We start from the raw sequence: 18,650 nt of genomic DNA, 5'->3' as shown, positions 1-18,650 counted from the left end.
GATATCCACACGTGGGAGTGGGATGCAGAAAATCAGGTGCTCAAGTTACCCTTAGAGACTAAATACGTTCAAGGACAGGGTAGGCTCAATGAGACCATCTTGAGAAATAAAAAGTAATAAAAATTTTAAAAATTTATCACACATTTTACAATGTTTATTGGTTAATGCTGACCTATAATAAGATTTTCAAATATTTAATATTTAGTCATTTTGGGGGGCCTGCAATGTAAGGGCTTGAACCCATGGTCTCACAAAAGCTATGCAAAGATACTTTAACTACTGTTATCAATTGACAAGCATATGGGAGTACTTTATTGCTTACATAATTTAATTAAATTGTGTTGATATTGCTTCTTTGCATGTGACTACATTACAGATTCATCACTTCCAATTCAACCTAGTTGAATGAATTTAGAAATACGGGACTTTCCTTTATGCTTGCAATAAGGTCTATGACATTCTAGACCTGCAAAGTGAGTTTGAAAGGATCTGTCACCAATCTGCAGCAAGGAAGGTCTGCTTCTGGTTTTAGCTTTGGACAGAATGGGAAATGCACAAGGCTGCAAAGCGGAACTTGTGATTCATCCCATGCTGTCACTTAAATGACTGTACTGAAGCATAAATTTTACATGAAAGCACTGTTTTACTTTGAAATTTCAGACTGAATGTTGGACTGCAGAAGTGAATCTCCATATCATGCAGTGCGTGACAACAGGAGCCCAAGGGCAGCTCTAACTCAGAAAATGTCTACCATGCCCAGAGCAAGTCCCCAGTGCCCTCACCTCAGCAACCATTCTAGTTTCAAGTAAGTTAATTTGTTCTGGTTGTGTGTCTTTGGCTGCTGAAATGAAAAACAACTGAATCCCTGCTGGTAAATGACTGTTCTTACTTGGCTAACAGAACAACTAACCAATCAGAAACTTTATACATATACTTACATTCAGACACATCCTTATATCTGGAAGAGTCAAATTTGTGGCATGTATCTTTGAGTCAAAGAAGGATGATCAAGTTTTAGGCAAGACCGAGGTACATTAAGAACCGTCAATAACATAGTGAGAACTTTAAAAAGGTAAATAAAAAATAAAACAAAACAAAACTTCTGGCCAACAACAGAATGGTGTAGTTCACATACTCACACAGCAATGTGTGCATTTCTTACTGACTCAAGATAAGCCAAAAGCTGGACAGGCCAAGTTGATACAAAAGGACTCTTCCATGATAGAACCTCCACCCTCCTTCCTCCCCTTCAATAATTTAGCATAAGCTCCCCCCCCCCCCTTTTTTTTTTTTGGTTTTTCGAGACAGGGTTTCTCTATGTAGCTTTTGGAGCCTATTCTGGAACTCTCTTGGTAGACCAGGCTGTCCTCGAACAGAGATCCGCCTGCCTCTGCCTCTGAAGTGCTAGGCCACCACCACCAGGCTTAGCAATAAATCTTTATTGCTAACACTTGAATGTACAGTCACCCCTCAGTACCAATAAGGGATTGGTTCCAAAATGTCATTATATGTCAAAATCTATGGATGCCAAAGTCCCTTTATAATATTATGGAGTACAGTTTTGCATATATTCCTATATAATTCAAATAATCTCTAATTACCTATAATACCTAATAATATATAAAATTTCTGTTTGTAGTTACTGCTATATTATTTATGAAATAATGCAAGAACAAAGTATCTGTATACATTCCGTAAAGATGGAATTTTTCTCTCAGTTGGTTACAGATATGTCATCCACAAAAACAGAGGATCAGCTGTATGCAACATAACAGAGGCCCCTGTGAAAATGCAAATGCTGATTTAATCCTTTGGATGAGCCGAGTCTACATTATAGCTATATTATTGGTTCAGAGATCATACTTTATATATATATATATATATATATATATATATATGTATGTATGTATGTATATACACACACACACCTCATAATCAAACAGAAAGATGGGCAGGTGACAAATTTAAATATTAGAGGAGGACATTTCAGATAATCAAAAACTAATATTAAACAGTGATGTAACTTACTGTGGTTGGTAAAGGAAGAGATCAATAATATTATCACGGCCTTTTGGATGGTTGAAAAAAACAAACAGAGACCAATGAATAAGCCATGTCCGCTGCTGAAGAGACTGGAGTGGAGAACTCACAGACTGAAGGATTAAGAAATGTATACACAGGAAGCATTAGTATGTGAAAAACAGACATGCAAACAAACATGACCAATCTCAAAAGTGTAACTAGAACTAGCCTAGACTGTATTCTACGGCATATACTCATCAGGCATTATGATCAAGGTTTGACCCCCAGTCCTTTCTCATCATCTTTGACGTTTCAAATTATTTTATGTTATAAGTACTTCAGAAGTAAACAGTCCTTATTTAGTAGGTAGGAGGATGACATTAACTATGGATGAAACTGTCATCTTCAGCAACAGCTTTCTACAGTAGGAGGCACTAACAAGGGCAGTGTCCTTTTCACTGACATAGAACACAGGTGGAACAGCTATAGCAGAAGTGAAGGCCTAAATCCTTTCTCTACCAGTCAAACCAAGTGTGTCAGTTGTCCAGGTTAAATGAGCTAATCAACTATGCTTTTGCAGTCAAGTCAAAATAACAGAAAAACCCAAAATATGAAGGATTTTTATTTCTTCTTTCCCCTCTTAAGAGTGCAGTGTTGTCCCATATCAGAAAAGATGACAAGTACATAGAAATTTCAGAGAATGAATCCAGAACACGTAACTCACATTATTGTCTATGGTCTCTTTTAACCGAGTAAGGTCTTCCATGGCTGCATCCCAATTCTGCATTAAGATTTCAGAGGCCAGTTTTCCCCAGAGTGAACTTAATGCATTTCTATCTGTTGCTGGAACCTGTATGAACAATTAGTTATAGTCTCAATATTGTGCAGCAAAAACAAAGGTACATTTTAAACACAACACATCCCTCTAGCCCACCTAAGACATATATCCAAAGTATACCTCTACCTCAAAATACTTATTTTCAAGGCCTTATTGAAGTGCAACAGTAAACTGTTTCAAATAATTATTTAAAAATACTTAAGTCTTTAATGTCAGGTATTCATGTAAAATAAGGGGTGATTTTTAAAGCCAGCAAATAAGAGCATCACTTTAGTATACCTATTTCAGATAATACATATGCAATCAAATTTCATGCACCTGAGACTACTTTACAAACTATGTTAGATTCAAAGAAAGCTACTATCAATGGATAGAAGGTATAGAAACCCAAACTTCTGGGTCTCATAAACAATATGGTAAGAGATTAAACACATGCTAAAAACATTTCTAAAGAGAGCACAGTAGTACATAGCTATTTCAGCACTAGAAAGGCTGACGCAGGAGGATCACAAGTTTGAGGCCAGTCTGAAGCACATAACAGAGACCTTGACTCAAGAAAACCAATACTACAAAAATATGACAGGAAAGAAAGTATAAAATGCAGGCCTAATGGTTTATAAGGAAAGTTACTGAAATTATAAATAACCACCAAACTAACGACACAAACTGTTAAAATACTCCCTAACAACATATGAACGGGAACACATAAAATGACTATGAACTAATCATGGGTTAAAGCAGCAAGAGCAAGGAAGAAGACTGAGAGAAAGAACATGTTCCTGCACTGCACGGTGAGATTCTGAATTCGCACTTCACCAAAGCATTTACACAGCAGAAGTATCGTGAATCACAAATTACAATTCAACTGTACAGTGTGATTAGAAAGGCAGACAAGTGTGCAGCTCCGCCCCTGCTCCCCGGACAGCAGAGCCACCCATGCTCACGCCTCCTCCCCACAGCACAGGGATGAGCGAGAACCCCTCTCAGATGCTATGCAGCTTAGACAGGACAGAAGTGTACTACCCAACGCACACTAAGAACTCAGTGAGTGAGTGGGAGGTCATCAAAATGGAAAACTTATAGCACTTTGACATAATTTTTATTATCATTTGCAGTAGTTTTCTCAAATGTTCTGGAAATCATTGACGTATACCCACAATATGATCCACATATAAATACGCACAACTGTTAATAAACTAAAACTGGAGTAATCCAAATATGTATGAATTGATTAAAACCCAAACAGACCAAAGTACATGTGAAGAATGGAATACTAATAAGCAGCAAGAATTCTGATAGCTACTGTAATACGATATCAAAACCTTACCTTGCTGACAAAGAACAGCCAGATACAAACATACATATTTTATCATTCCATATGAAAATTTCAAAGAAACAAAACCAGCCTGTAGGCACACAAAGCAGATCAATAATGTCCAGGCCTAGGAGTAGAGTATGATTTCAAAGAAGTGACAAGATATATTCTTGGGGGTTCGAGAGAGATGGCTCAGTGGTCAAGAGCACTTGTTCTTATGGAGACCCCAGGTTCCATTCCCAACTCCCACCCAGTGGCTCATAACTTCAACTTTGTAACTTTAGCTCCACAGGATCTGATGCCTCCTGATTTTTTTTTAAAAACCTCTGCAGGCACCAGGCATTCACAAGGTGCAGACACATTTAGACAATTACTCATACATGTAAATTTTTTTGAAAAATATCTTTTATGTTAATTGGTGACAAAGGAGATGCATGTCAAAATTAATTGAAATTTAAAAAACTAATTTATAAAGTTCCATAAAACTGCTCCAATTATATGATGTTTAAAACATTTCAACAAAGAGCTAGAGAGATGGTTCAGTGGGTAGGGTACCAGCTGTGCATGTTAGGATCCCAACACCCACACACCAACCGCCTGTAACCACAGTGCTGGGAGTGGGGAGGTGAGATATGCTGGGGTTTGTTAGTCTAGTTCCAGGTATCTAGAGATACCTACCCCAACCCATTCCTAACACACAATTTCATCAAGTCTAATATGCTAGCAAATTTAACATACACTTACTGTCTCCCTAATACTAAAAACAACCAACTCAATATATATTCCAATTAGAGATAGTGAACTATAAGTCACGCCTGGGAATCAGCATGATCTAGACACCTCTTAAAACTGCCAAGACAACAGGCACATCAGAGCCAAACTGTGGCCAAGATGCCCAGTCACCATTACCCAAGCTGTCTGGACATCATGGAAAGTACTTTTAAATGGATTGATATGCCACTGCCTGTTAATGTCAAAACATCTTCAATTCTAACTGGGAGAAAAAAAAAACAAAACTAAAAAATAATAAGAAGAAATGGTTCTAGTATTTTAAAATTACCGTTACTTTCAACAGTTGCTTAATGGTTGTATTTTAGAGGTAAACCAAAGGCTCTAAGGTGAGGACAGACCTTTAATAAAAATTCAGTAAAACTTTCAAACAAAAACATTCAAATTTCTACTAACTGTCCTGATTTCATTTTAATTAATATACTTTTGGAGCATAATGCAAAGAAGTTTCACATCCAAATGGTACATTCAACATATTCTAAAAGCCACCAAGTCTTTTAAAAATAAATCTAGGGTCACACAGCTTTAATTTATAAACACTGACCTACAATAGGTCATTTGGAGAGTCAAATTCTAATCTCAGCCCAGTTACAATGGCTCTTTCATAGCTTATGTTTCCTTAACCATAGATTCAAGAGTAACCAACCACCAGGGGGAAAAAAAATCCAGAAATGAAAAAAGCCTACTGCAAAAGAAATAACTAAATTAAAACATGTCATTCCAAATCCAAAGCAAGGTTTTTATTTTTACTACTAAACTTTTAAAACCTAAGATTTCTAATGGCAGTACGTAAATCAACAAGATGTAATTAATATCTATTCTTCCTTTGCACTAGGTAACAATATGCCAAAAGAAAACAGCTTCTACCTAGCTCAAATCTTTTATGGTATAAAATGAAACAACAGAATTCTACATAAATTCTAAGAAACTCAATTTCCATTTGCTGCTCTTTATTATTTGAATTCCAATGCAAGATTTCTTAGGAATAATGCAAAGGCACATAGTTGAATGTTTTTAAAGACAGAGTAATATGTGTCATAACTTTTAAAGTAAATATTAAAACTCCCAGTTATAAAGTATGCACCTATTAATTATGGAAATTATTAGGCTAATTATTAAGCCATACTCCATAAACATGACACTTATAGAACTAAAATGTGTTAAATGTAGTAGAATAAAAGCTTTTTGTACAACTTCAAGTTTTGTAACCCCCAAAAGGTTCATGTGCACTATGCTGGCTCCACTCCATGTCATTACAGTTGGCTCTTCATAGCAACCTGCTTTCAAGCGTGGATATACTAGAAGAGTTTCAATATCTGGATTTCCAGCAGTTACCTTAAGTTTCCATGTCTTAGGAAAATGGCACGTTCACTCACTGACCAGCAACAATAAATTTACTGTGCTAGAACTCTAATATGACACTAAATCTTCATTCTCAAAATTCACTCCCAGAAGTAACAAATGATATGAATAACCGGCTCTTTTCATGTACCTGTAATCATACCAGGCTTCTGGATTTACAATCCTAGCTTAAGCTGTTTATATTCTCAAAGTAATCAACTTTTGCTCTCTTAAATCCCTGGTAACATTCAAGGTAAAAAGTGATGGAATTTTTTGATAAGTCACTTCAAGTTTAACATCAATGATTACCTTCAGTGCACTTTGCAAGCTAACCATAGCTTATCCGTAAATGAACTCATTTACACAAATGAGAGAAAGAGAAAAATAATGTTGTGAATCAGCTTGGAAATAATCAGAAAATACTTGTTTCCTTGAAGGAAGGACAGTGGGTAATTTAAAAAATTTCCTGTACAATTTAGGGTAGGAGATATCTGAATACATAACAATGATTTGCCCCTTTAACTACCCTAAAGAGGAAACTTGAATATCATTGAAGGCACCAAAGACAGCATGGTCCAAGTGTTCTCTTAGTGACATATAAAACTAAAAGAAAAAAAAGCGACAGAAAATAAAGAAATCTAAGACTGGAAGACAGAAAGTCTCTGTCTTCCTTTATTTTTGTTGAGTTTTTTCTTTTAGGATTTTCATTTCTAGGATTAATTTAAGAAACTACAGGCTTTCGGTTCTTGCCCATTAATCCATAGTGAGTAACAAATTATAACTTCCTTGATAAAAGGCTAGATAAGAGCACTCTGATTACCTAAACAGAAGAAAGAATGAGAAAGCTTTTAAGACAAAGGCCTGAGTTTTAAACCTGTCATTCATTCTGCTTATAGTACCATAATAAATCCATTATAGGACAGAATTTTACTAATACTAAAATTCATGAGTTTCCTATTTTTGGATTTCAAGGTCAAATCAAAGCTTCTCCTACCAGATTTGTTTTGAAATTGTATTTATTATTATTGCATGCATACATGTGTGTGCAGGGTGCAGGCATCTATAGAATAAGCATGGATGTCAGAGGGCAACTTTGTAGAGTGGTTCTCTCACTACACCCTGATGGAGATTCTGGAGATCAAACTCAGGTCTCCAGGTTTGTACTCTAAGAATACTTACCTTCTGTTCCATCTCAGCAGCCCTCCTTTCAAATTTTGAGGCCTTAATAAGGTTTTCTATTTGGTTTTTGTTGTGAAGGATCTTTTCATTTTCTTTCATTCATTCTTCATTTTTTTAACCTAAATTATGTTTCTCCTTTGCCAATGACTGTTTTAAGATTTAACAGACAAACTCAATAGACAAGTTGTTTTTTTTTTGAGAAACCAGGAAAAGTTTTAGAAGCAGAGGGTAAGGGGGGGTGGGGCGAGGTACTTACCAAAACTCTAAAGAAGTAAAGATATTCTGCCGCTCCTGAGTAATTCCCACACTCATATTGGAATTTTGCGTATCTGTAGAGTGTATCTAAATATTCCTGCCTAAACTGGGGGGAGAAAAAGTTTCTACAGTTAAGTAGTAAAAAAAAAAACTGCCACCAATAAACCCTAATCAAAGAAACCCTTGATTGTATGTAGGTACGTTATGTATACATGAAATTGTCTGTTTTATGTTCAGTTTTGGCCTCAAAGAGTTCTAAATTTTGCTGATACCAATTTTACTGCAAAACAAACTTGGACTACAACTGATATTTGGTGTTAGTCCGCTAAGGTGACTAAGCTAGCTAACCATGGAGCATATATATTCCTCCAAAGTTTTCTGGTCTTAACCAAATAACACATATAATAAAAGTCTCTTTCCTGAAAGTTGGCCCCAAAATTACATCAGCTTTTTGAGTTAAAATGTAAACAAAATAAAACTGAAGAAATCTAAAAGAATTGAAGACTTAAAGCAACAACAAACTACTAAATATTCTGTACCAAACCACAGAGTATTATGTGGTGATCAGCAATCTACCACAGCAATTATTAAATGAGAGCTGAGAACTCAAAGTTAAGTATGATTATATACAAAGTGCCATTCTCAGGCATGGTGGTGCATGCCTTTAATCCTAGCATTCTGGAGGCAGGCATATCTCTGAGTTCGAGGTCAGCCTAGTTTATAGAGTGGGTTCCAGGATAGCTAGGAGGTACACAGAGAAACCCTGTCTTGAAAACAAACAAACAAACAAACAAACAAACAACAAAGCGTCATTCCCTAAGCTAACAGAAGAGAAATCAAAGACATTAGGAAGAACAGTAACACTTATTTATGAATTTGTAAATTAATGAATTAATGTGAATTCATCATGAAAATGTCAAGAGTACTGTATCCTCTAAAGCAGCCAAAATGTTCTTATTATGCAAAGAAAGCATTTTTAATTCAACTCTGGTTCTGACTTTACTCATAAAGCAAAGAGGAAAAAGAATCCTGACTTCTACACAGCAGCACGTGCATATAATCCTAGACCCAGAAAACAGAGACAGGAGGATCACCAAAATCTGGGAACAGTTTAGCAAGGTCCTGCCTCAAAAATCTAAGAGTCTGGGAGTCTGGGAAGGGAGCGAGAAAATAAAGAGTTATTATATGATGATCCACATAAGGCAAACACTGTAAGGATTTGTTATCAAAAGAAGATTATAAACAAAAATTTCCCTATCATCACTGATTTTTACAAAAACCACGTTAAAAACATACCAGTTGTTGCTATTTGTTAAGTTAATCTAAGAATTATATTCTTATGCCAAACTATGAATTTGCACAGCAAGTCTCTAAAGACCTTTCTCCATTTTTCTAAATAACCATTTTTCTAATTTCCTAAATCTAAATAACCATTTTTTTAATATATATATATATAAAAACTTACCCCATGCTTGTCTGCTAAGTAGTCAAATAACATTCGACCATCCCTAAACATTGGAAAAAGTGAGCATTATTATGGTTTACAAACTGCAGAACACAAAATATGCAGCTCTAGCTTCTAAGTTATCATCCAAAAAGTCACTTTAAATCTCTTAATACTTGAACAGAAATATAACTTCTAGAATAAAACAAATAGCTCATATCAAACTTTGATATAGAATAAATATAAACTTGAAATTGCTCTGACTGAAGACAAACTTAGATGGTACCCATCAAGCTGCTTTTCTTAAATTAGTTTTGCACTAACTCGAGATCCTGACAGACTAGAAAAAGACAAATGTAACAAGTATACCAATGGAGAAAAAATAAAGTCAAAAAGCTTATCTTCACATTTTCAAAAAATAAAATGTTTTCTTAGGCTTCTTCTTATGTGGGAATCTGCTGTGGCCTGTGGCACACTTTGGGAGCCCTGCCAGGATTAAATTACTGAATACAAAGTGTGCACAGGGCTGGAACAATGGCTCAGCGGTTAAAAGCTGTCTGCTCTTCCAAAGTAACCAGGTTTGGTTCTTAGCACCCACATGGCAGCTCACAACTGTCCTTAACTCCAGTTCCAGGGGAGCCTTAAAAAAAAAAACAAAGTGTGCACAAAGTTCAAACTTGCACTGTCCTCCGGATAACTTTCTAAGAGATATATTATATGATCAATGAAAACAAAGAGATTGATAGAAAAATACCATTACTGTGAAAATAAGTAGTTTGTTAATCTAAGTAGATTACAAATTTCTAACAGTACATTTTACTTTCAAATATTTCTAATAACTCCAAAGGCTTCAAAGTGTTAAATAAGGTTAAGGCAATGTGCCTCATTTGGAAACCAAACAAAAAGTCTGTTTCTAGGAAAAAGAAAATTAGAAACAAAATAATCTTAGCTGGGATGAGTACAGACATTGAAAGATGTAAAAGAATGTTAAGTGGTAAGTGAGTGCAGGTGTCTCCTTTGGAAAGCAACCCAAGCATTCTAGGCATCCACCAGGAACAGGTTTTCTCCATAGGACTTTGAGCTGGCTGACTCTTGGGAAGGAGTACAGGGAAAGGCAGGTCCTGAGCACAGAATGTTCAGCAATATTCTGACCTCTGCACTTCCTTGGTGCAGCAGCACTCCTCTGATCTGACATTCAGAGTCTCCAGTTATAGCCAAATGTCTCCTAAAGAGGGTCAGGGAATACTGAGCTGCCAGGCCATGATAAAGTCTGAATAACTGGTTTAAAGTTCCTTTAAAATATTTAGTATTGGGGCTGGAGAGGTGGCTCAGCTGTTAAATGTGGCGATATTTTATTTGTGCTCTAACAAATAAAGCTTGCCTGAAGATCTGAGGAAAAAGCTACTATATTAAATATAGAGGTCAGGCAGTGGTAGCACACACCTTTAATCCTAGCATTCTGAGGCAGAGATTCATCCAGATCTGAGTTCAAGGCCACACTGGGAACAGAGCTAGGTATGGTGGCACATGCCTTTAATCCCAGCACTAGTTAACCATTGGCCTGGAGGTCTGTACAGACAAGACAGGAAGTGATAGAGCTGGGAGGAAAGAGGAAGTGATATAGCAGGGAGGAGACAGGAAGTAAGATGGCAGGGTACAGAAAGGTATATAGGTGTGAGTATACAGGAAGTAGCTCTCTCTCTCAGAGGCTGAGGTGATTTCAGTCAGGATTTGTGGAGTTAGTGAGGTAATAGCCGGTGGCTGTGGCTTGTTCTAGCCCTCTGATCTTTCAGCTTTCACCCCAGTATCTGGCTCTGGGTTTTTTTTTATTAATAAGACCATTTAGCAATTTGTGTTACAGTTAAGGGCACCTATTGATCTTGCAGAGGTCTTGTGTTCAATTCCCAGCCTCAACTGGAGGCTCATAACCACCTGTAACTCCAGTTCCAAGGAACCTGATCCCCTCTTTTGTCCTCCAAGCACACTAGGCATGTGTGCACATAAACATATACACATTAAAAAAAAAGATAAATGAAAATAAACAAATGAGGCACTCATTTAGATCATGAATTTTTACTATCTATTAATCCAGAAAAGAGAACTTCTAGGATCCAAGTTCACAGATTACCTGGTTGACTGCATCTGCCTTGTAGTTTCTGGATCTTCAAACATCTTCACAATTGGTTCTGTTTCTGCCTGGAGCTGTTTCAGCTGTGCAACAACTGTGGTTCTTTTTTCTCTCAAAGCTAATGAAAAACATGAGTACTAGAAAGTTAAACCACACGACTCCAGGAGACTGTCTAGAGAAGTTTCCATTAATTCAAACTATACACACTTCTTTATTCCTCATACTTGTATTCACATGCCAGGAACCACCAACTTAACACCTTTCCCAAATTCACAATTTCCTTTTGCTAGAGCCACAAAGGCACATAAAGGAAGAGGGCTTCATCTTCCTACTGTGGAGGGAAACTATACACATACAATGAAGAGGCGGGTAGTGGTGAAAGAGAGGAGGCAGGAAAAGGTCACTTGTCATCCGGCTCTACATTTCTGATTTCATTCCAAGTATCCTTCGATTTGTTCCTATTAAATTTCCGATTGACTATTACCCTACAGTTTCTGAACAGAGGCACTACACTAATGGGTTTACATATTATTACTAGGTGGAATGGAATTTTAATCTACTCAAGAATCTTTTTTTAATATAAACAAACTGTAATTTCACAAACCAAATTCTACAGATCCTGTTTACTATACCACCACCAAAATAAAGAGAAAACTCACACATAATCTATGTTGCAAAATATCTCAGGTTAATACTCAGCGACTAACAGTCATTGTACTTGCAGGGCTGTGCATTTGCACTTCTAGCCACTTAAGAAGCTGAGATAAAAGCAGACAACAGTGGGACTGGAGATAAAAGCTCAGTGGTTAAAAGCACTTGTTACTCTTACAGGAGCTCAGTTTGATTCCCAGCACCCACATGGCAGCTCACAACCATCTTAGTACAGTCCCAGGGGATGTGAAGCTCTCTTTTGACCTTCTGGGATACCAGGCACACAAATGGTGTACAAACACACAATCAGTCAAACATCATACACATAAAATACAAATCTAAATAGTTACTGCTTACAAGTTAAAAAAAGCTATATTGACTTTTAACAATGTCTGTCTTATATAGGATACTCCTAACCTATCCTATTCCTTCTCCTATCTGGATACTGCTTTTATTCAAATTTTACTTTATTTATAATTATTCTCAGTGTGAATGATGGGGATTATCGGTGTGAGTGTAGGGGTTTGTTCTCTCTTCTACTGTGGGTTCCAGGGAGCAAACTGGGGTCGGGAGGTATTTGTAGCAAGTGCTTTCCTGTAGACGAATTTCTAAACAGTCTTATTAAAAAGAAAAACAGAGCCAAATACAAGGGTGCAAGCCGTAGAGATCAGAGCAATAGTTAAGAGTCACCAACTAACCACGTCACCATTGCTTCCCAAGAGAAACAAACCTGTCTAACCTGTGCCTTTATTGCCTTGCTGTTCTGTCTGCTCACTGGCTCTTAAGCCAGGCACCTCACTTCCTCGTCACTGCCTGTCTATATAGACCTCCAGGTCTCTATGGTTGGTACTGGAACTAAAGGCGTGTGCCATCACGCTTGCCTGTGTCTTGAACACACAGAGACTCTGCCTGCCATGTGATCAGATTAAGGGCATGTGCTACCACCACCTGACTTCTGTTTATGGCTCACTATGGGACCTCTGATCTCCAGGCAAACTTCATTTATTAACATACAAATAAAATATCACCACACTTTCTCTTTATGAGCCATCTCTCTGGCCCAACATGGGCTGCCTTTTTCTTTCCCTAAGCATTTCTCTTTAAATTTCTGTGCTTAAGCCGTATGTTCAAAACCCAAACCCAAAAAACTTCCAAGTTCATGCCCCAAAGAAAAAATGAAGAACCCAAAAAACAATAATGTTAAACAAAGTAAAAAGCTCACTGCTGTTCAGAATTTGTTACATGCACAGAAAAAGAAAAAGACTACAGTATTTCCTATGCTTTTGTTTTTTCTTTTTTCTTTGAGTCAGGGCTCTGGCAGGCTTAAAATTCGCTGTGTAGACCAGGCTGTCTTCAAACTCAGAGTATTACCTGCCTATGCCTCTAGGCCCTAGGCTGCTGGGATCAGAGGTATGTATCACCATATTTTCTGTACTTAAGGGACCATTTTTCTGTTCTTTCATGCTTCAAGAAACATCTACTGTACTGAACCAGTTTGGAAAACTCTCCTAGTAGTTTTCCAACTTTATTACAGAGCCTCAGGAGTTTCTGATCAAATAGGTCTGGGTTGTGGGCCAAAATGTACATTCGAAGGAATTCTCCCAGGTAACCTGATGACGTCAAGATGTACAGAACTGCAGCATTCTCAGAAAATAGTAGGCCAACATCCTGTAGCACAAGCACAACTCTGATGACACACACTATGATCTGAAGGTATTTGATGACTACGTGAAAGTAGATTCACATCTTTCACTAAGAGAAATCCTTGTAACCTTTCTATATGCTTTCACCCAATGACTTTAAGAACAGTTGAATAATTAAGCCTTTTAGCTACAGCTCTTTCATGTATCAGAAACTTTACATACAACTCAGATATAAGATGTGCTTTAGTTCTAACAATAAAACTTACCATGCGGGATATCATCAGAATAAAGGTTTTTGTAGACATCCATAGCAAAGTCTACCATGTTGGTATCACTAAGAAGATCCAATTTCCCTTGTAATAATTCTTTTTCATTATATATCTGTAAGAGAAAAACTACTTTTAATGAGTATATTTAAGTTCTTCTGTTTATTCAGAATCACACTTTATGAAACCCTAAAAAGTGTGTGTGTGTGTGTGTGTGTGTGCATATGTGTTTCTGTGTATGGGCTGCTGAGTTGGTTCAGCATATGTGTTGGGGGGGGCCTGGTGAGTGGGTTCAGCAGGCAGCACTTGCTGAGCAAGTCAGGAGAGCAGCATTCAATCCCTGAAAATTACATAAAGATGACAAAAACTGACTTCACAAAGTTATTCTCTGTCCTCTGACCTCCATGTGTGTGACGTGGAAGCTAATACATTGAGTTCTGCCCCTTATGCCCCAGTTTTTAAAAAAGCGTGACAGGGCTAGAGATAGAGGTCAGTAGTAGAGCACTGGCTTAGTGTACATAAGGCTCTAAGTTCACCTCCCAGTAGTACATGTGTATACACACACACACAGTCACCTTTTAGTAAAAAGAAAAGCAACCAATATAGCAAACACCCAATTTACACAAAATATTATCTACCCAAAGATTTGCAAGTGAATTTCATTCCCATTTTACTCCAGATCAATTACTGTTTTATCAAACAATCTTTTATTCTTTCTAGAAAAGTTACATAATATACAAAAATAGCTATACCTTCTCCACTGTAAACCAAGTATCCCTGCCTCCTCTCCACACCCAGGTAATTAGGAATAGGCTCTTAAATATTTTACCTCCTTAGTATCTTTTACATCCACATGATGCCTACCCACATCTCTTTGATGTGCCCACACCCTTACCTTTACATTTTTCTCATTTAATAGTTGCAATCACTTATGTGCTTCTCCATCTGTACCTCTAAAATAAAACTAGCACCAATTTTGTAAGTCAACAACCTCATGCCGGGGGTTTTTTATTTGCAGAGTGCTCAAGAAACGTATTAACTCACAGGGAATAAACATATATGTACAGACATAAACATGAAGGCTAACGAGACATATAAGGAATGTGAGAGATATTTAGACATGTTCTGAGTTTAATTTTGCCAAGGAAAAGAAAAATCTAGGAAGAGTTCACAATAGTATATCACAGAATAAAAAGTGAATGTCCCAAGTTATATACAAAACTTCAATAAAATTGTAAGAAAAGGCAGATAATCCAAGGGCAATGGCTAGAACATCTTAATAGTCACTTAACAAGATAAATGGATAAAAGGCACATGAGATCTCAACTTCATTAATCAAAAGGGAAGTGCATCTAAAAACTATGGTAAAAAACAAACCCCTGATAGTATCAGTACCACTGTCAATGCGGACTGCCTAGAATATTCATAATCTACTGGCAAGAATACAATCATTTCAAAACTTTTATCTCCTGAAGTCATACACGCTTTGACTGACAAACTCTGCAAAATACCTAAAGCTAGAGTACATCTACTTAAGTATATTTCTAAAAATGTTCACAGCACACAAGTCCTTTAATGCTACAATGAATGAATAAACTGGTATAATATAACAGATTAACCATCAGCACTGAAAATCAACAACAGCTATCATATGAAAGATGACATAGAAATTAGCTCAGGAAGCCAAGGGTGCTGGTATACACTTACAATCCTAGCTCTCAGGAGAAGAAATGGGAGGACCTCTGGGAGTTGGAGTTCTAGATCAGAATAGGCTACATAGGGAAACTCTGTTTCTAAAAATAGAACTTAGACTATGGATCACAGTGGTAAACAGCTTGCCTGTCATACATACATACATAAATACATACATACATACATACACACACACACACACACAAAATTTGGGCATGGTATATACTCTTACAAATCCAGCCCTTGGGAAACTGACAGGCAGTTAAGGAGTTCAAGACCACCCTGGGTCACCCTGGAAGATCTTACCTCAAAAGGAAAACAGAAACCACAACAGGTCAAACAAATCCATGATGTGAAAAGAGCTTACAGTGAGAGGTGTGATGACTAAATTGGGTAAAAGGGAAAAAGCACCCTATAGTGCAGAGGAATTAGACAGGGCAAGGATCCTAACCCATGTCCAAATTCAAAGGTTCTGGCCTTTGCACCACCTGTCCTAACACTACACATAAGAATAAACACTGAGAAGCCAACACATAGTCATTTAACTAATTATTCAACGATATCAAAGCCTTTATGCAGAACTCTTTCAAGTTCTGAGAACATGGAGAACCCAAGTAGTTTCTCTTCTGGAACCTATATTCTCCAATATCTACACATATGTCAGTCCTGACATCCATCAAGATCCTTCACTCTATCCTCATCCGCTTTAAGACACCTTCTCAAAGTTCTCTTCGGCCACTGAAGGTAACAGAAAAATTTTAATTTAACAGCACTTGGCCAACACTTGCCTGATATGTACTACTTCTACCTTACAGACAAAAGTTAAATTTGTCAATGGTGAGATGTCTAAGTTTTATGTTGAATTTTTCATAATTCCAAGTTCCAATATTTAGTAACTGCTAAGTAGATACTCCAACATCTGCCTTCCTCTTGGTGTATACTAAGGCCATCTTAATAACATCCTCAAAGGAGTCAGTTTTCACTGAGTTATAGTTGTACCTTACCAATAAACAAATCTACATTTACACATTCCTCCCTGTTTGCCTCAAAAACATGAATGTATAAGAACACACAAAAAATACTTGGTTCAGGCGGGCGTTGGTGGCACACACCTTTGATCCCAGCACTCAGGAGGCAGAGCCAGGCAGATCTCTGTGAGTTCAAGGCCAGCCTGGTCTACAGAGCGAGATCCAGGACAGGCACCAAAACTACATAGAGAAACCTTGTCTCGGGAGAAAAAAACAAAACAAAAAAAACCAACTTAGTTCAGGCAGTTTTTTAAAATACTTCTGCTACACATAGAAAAGTGAGGGATTTCAGTATGTACTTCTCATGTACCTTTCCCAAAGGACTCTCACTTACCCCAGAAAATGAAACAAAACACACAACTTTTTATTTAATCTCTAGTCTACAGACTACAAAAGTTTAACGCAATAAATAGATAAATAAATAAATAAATAATCTAATAGCTCATGTCTCACTTGTTAAGCCATTTTTCAGCATTGAACTATGCCGGTCCCTAGTATCAACAATTTTAGAGTAGTCTACATGTGTTTAGAAAGCTTCCTATGAATATAAAGATTACACCTGTCATACAAATCGTATCTGGAAGCTTACAAACCATAAAAAGTTTTACCAGACTTAAAAAAAAAAAAATTGTTGTTGAACGCCAAACCCCTGGCCCCCGCAATCTACAGTTCCCTATGCTATAATCTGTGTCCAGAAACAGAATTCATTAACTCTTCTAGCCTTGTTAGAGTAGCTTTACTTACTGTACCTAGTAAAATGCATCAATTTTTCCATAAAGTCAATGTATAGCTAAGCCTAATATTTCTAACCCAGTGTTTCTTTTCAGTAACCCCAAAGTCCTAAAGCCTTAAAAGGCTGAAAGAAACACCGTATTAAGATAAACTCCCAGAACTACACACCTACTGAACATTAAAGACTAAATCGTATTACGTTAAGTCTGAACATCAATAGCAGAAAACAAAGTTTACACTGCAGCTTGTGGGACTGTGAGTCACTGTGGGTCTTTATCCTCACCTGACAACATACACTACGTTTCTACCAAGCGAATACCAGGAAATGAACAGCAAAGCACCCACAACTTCATGGAAATTCAAGTGCCAGAGACGACTTTTTAAGTGTACGAGAGAATCATGTCCAGGGATTCCGCACACAGCGACCCAAATCCAACCAAGCCCATCAACTCAGTTCCTCAAAGAAAAATGGAACTTCTTTCCAACAGCCTCGGGGGTGGGGGGGGTGGGGGGCGAGCGCAAAGCCCCGGCGCTCCTCCCGCACCGCCAGCGCAGCCTCGGGCCAGCACGGACCTGGCCGCCCACAGGATCCTGCACAAGACAGGAAGCCCGTGGCCTCGGCGTCGCCAGAGCCCTCCGCGCGGCCGCACCCCACCGCCCCGCGCACCCCAACAGCTCCACGCTCCGAAGGCGGGCGGCTGCCATCCCGGGGCCCAGCCGGTGTCAGGGCGGCCCGAGCCGGCTTCCGGCTCGCACGTGTGTCGGCCCCGCCGCCGCCTCCCCGCCTCTCCCGGCGCCTCTCTCGGCCCGACACCTTCCTCCCTCTCAAAACTCCCTCACCTCTTTCACGGAGAGAAACTCAAGGAGCGGGAAGACCAGATGCCGATCCAGAAAGTGCGCGATGCGAGTCGTCAAGTCGTACTCCGCCATCTTGCCGGGGGGAAAGGGAGAGCTTGTTCGCGAAAACTTTATTAACAGCGCCGAAGGACGGACAGGCCCCGCACTGCGCATGTGCGGCCGCGGCCCCGCTAAAGAGTGCTGGCCAGGGCCGCGCGTGCGCGTTGTGTCCCTCCTCCGCTCCCTCCCTCCCTCCCTCCCTCTCCACGCCTTCCGGGTGGGGCTCAAGCCTCTCGCAGATTATCTGCTGTTTCCAGATTCTTCAGTGTTCCCTTCTTGTTGTACCAATAAACAAACGCGAGTTTTAGGGAGGAAGGAAACCAAGAGTTTAGTTTTACACGTAGACTTGGTGTAGATTGTCCTGCTGACTTGACATCTTAAGTGGAGAGAATGTGTATTAGGTCACGGTACATTTTTGAAACTGGAACAA

The 18,650-nt window shown here is 38.3% G+C and overlaps 1 protein-coding gene across 2 annotated transcripts in view; it reads right to left on the bottom strand.

Moving 5' to 3' along the window:
• Eif3e (eukaryotic translation initiation factor 3 subunit E) overlaps positions 1-18,317 on the bottom strand; it is a 32,905-nt gene extending 14,588 nt beyond the window's left edge. The window contains exons 1-7 of one of the 2 annotated variants that reach the window (XM_059247466.1): positions 18,164-18,317; positions 13,872-13,986; positions 11,312-11,429; positions 9,205-9,247; positions 7,741-7,845; positions 2,747-2,872; positions 2,029-2,153 (exon numbers count right to left, since the gene is read on the bottom strand). In XM_059247466.1, the coding sequence (XP_059103449.1) occupies positions 2,029-2,153; positions 2,747-2,872; positions 7,741-7,845; positions 9,205-9,247; positions 11,312-11,429; positions 13,872-13,986; positions 18,164-18,253 (722 nt within the window). In that variant the 5' untranslated portion in view covers positions 18,254-18,317. Of the gene's footprint in view, positions 1-2,028; positions 2,154-2,746; positions 2,873-7,740; positions 7,846-9,204; positions 9,248-11,311; positions 11,430-13,871; positions 13,987-17,606; positions 17,873-18,163 lie in introns of those variants that run through there. The other variant, XM_059247467.1, reaches the window with a different exon arrangement.
• Between the last annotated feature and the right edge of the window lie 333 nt (positions 18,318-18,650).

Source organism: Peromyscus eremicus, chromosome 20 (assembly GCF_949786415.1).
Source record: "Peromyscus eremicus chromosome 20, PerEre_H2_v1, whole genome shotgun sequence".
In the NCBI taxonomy this organism is placed as follows: Eukaryota; Metazoa; Chordata; class Mammalia; order Rodentia; family Cricetidae; genus Peromyscus; species Peromyscus eremicus.
This window is presented reverse-complemented; position numbering and strand designations above follow the sequence as displayed.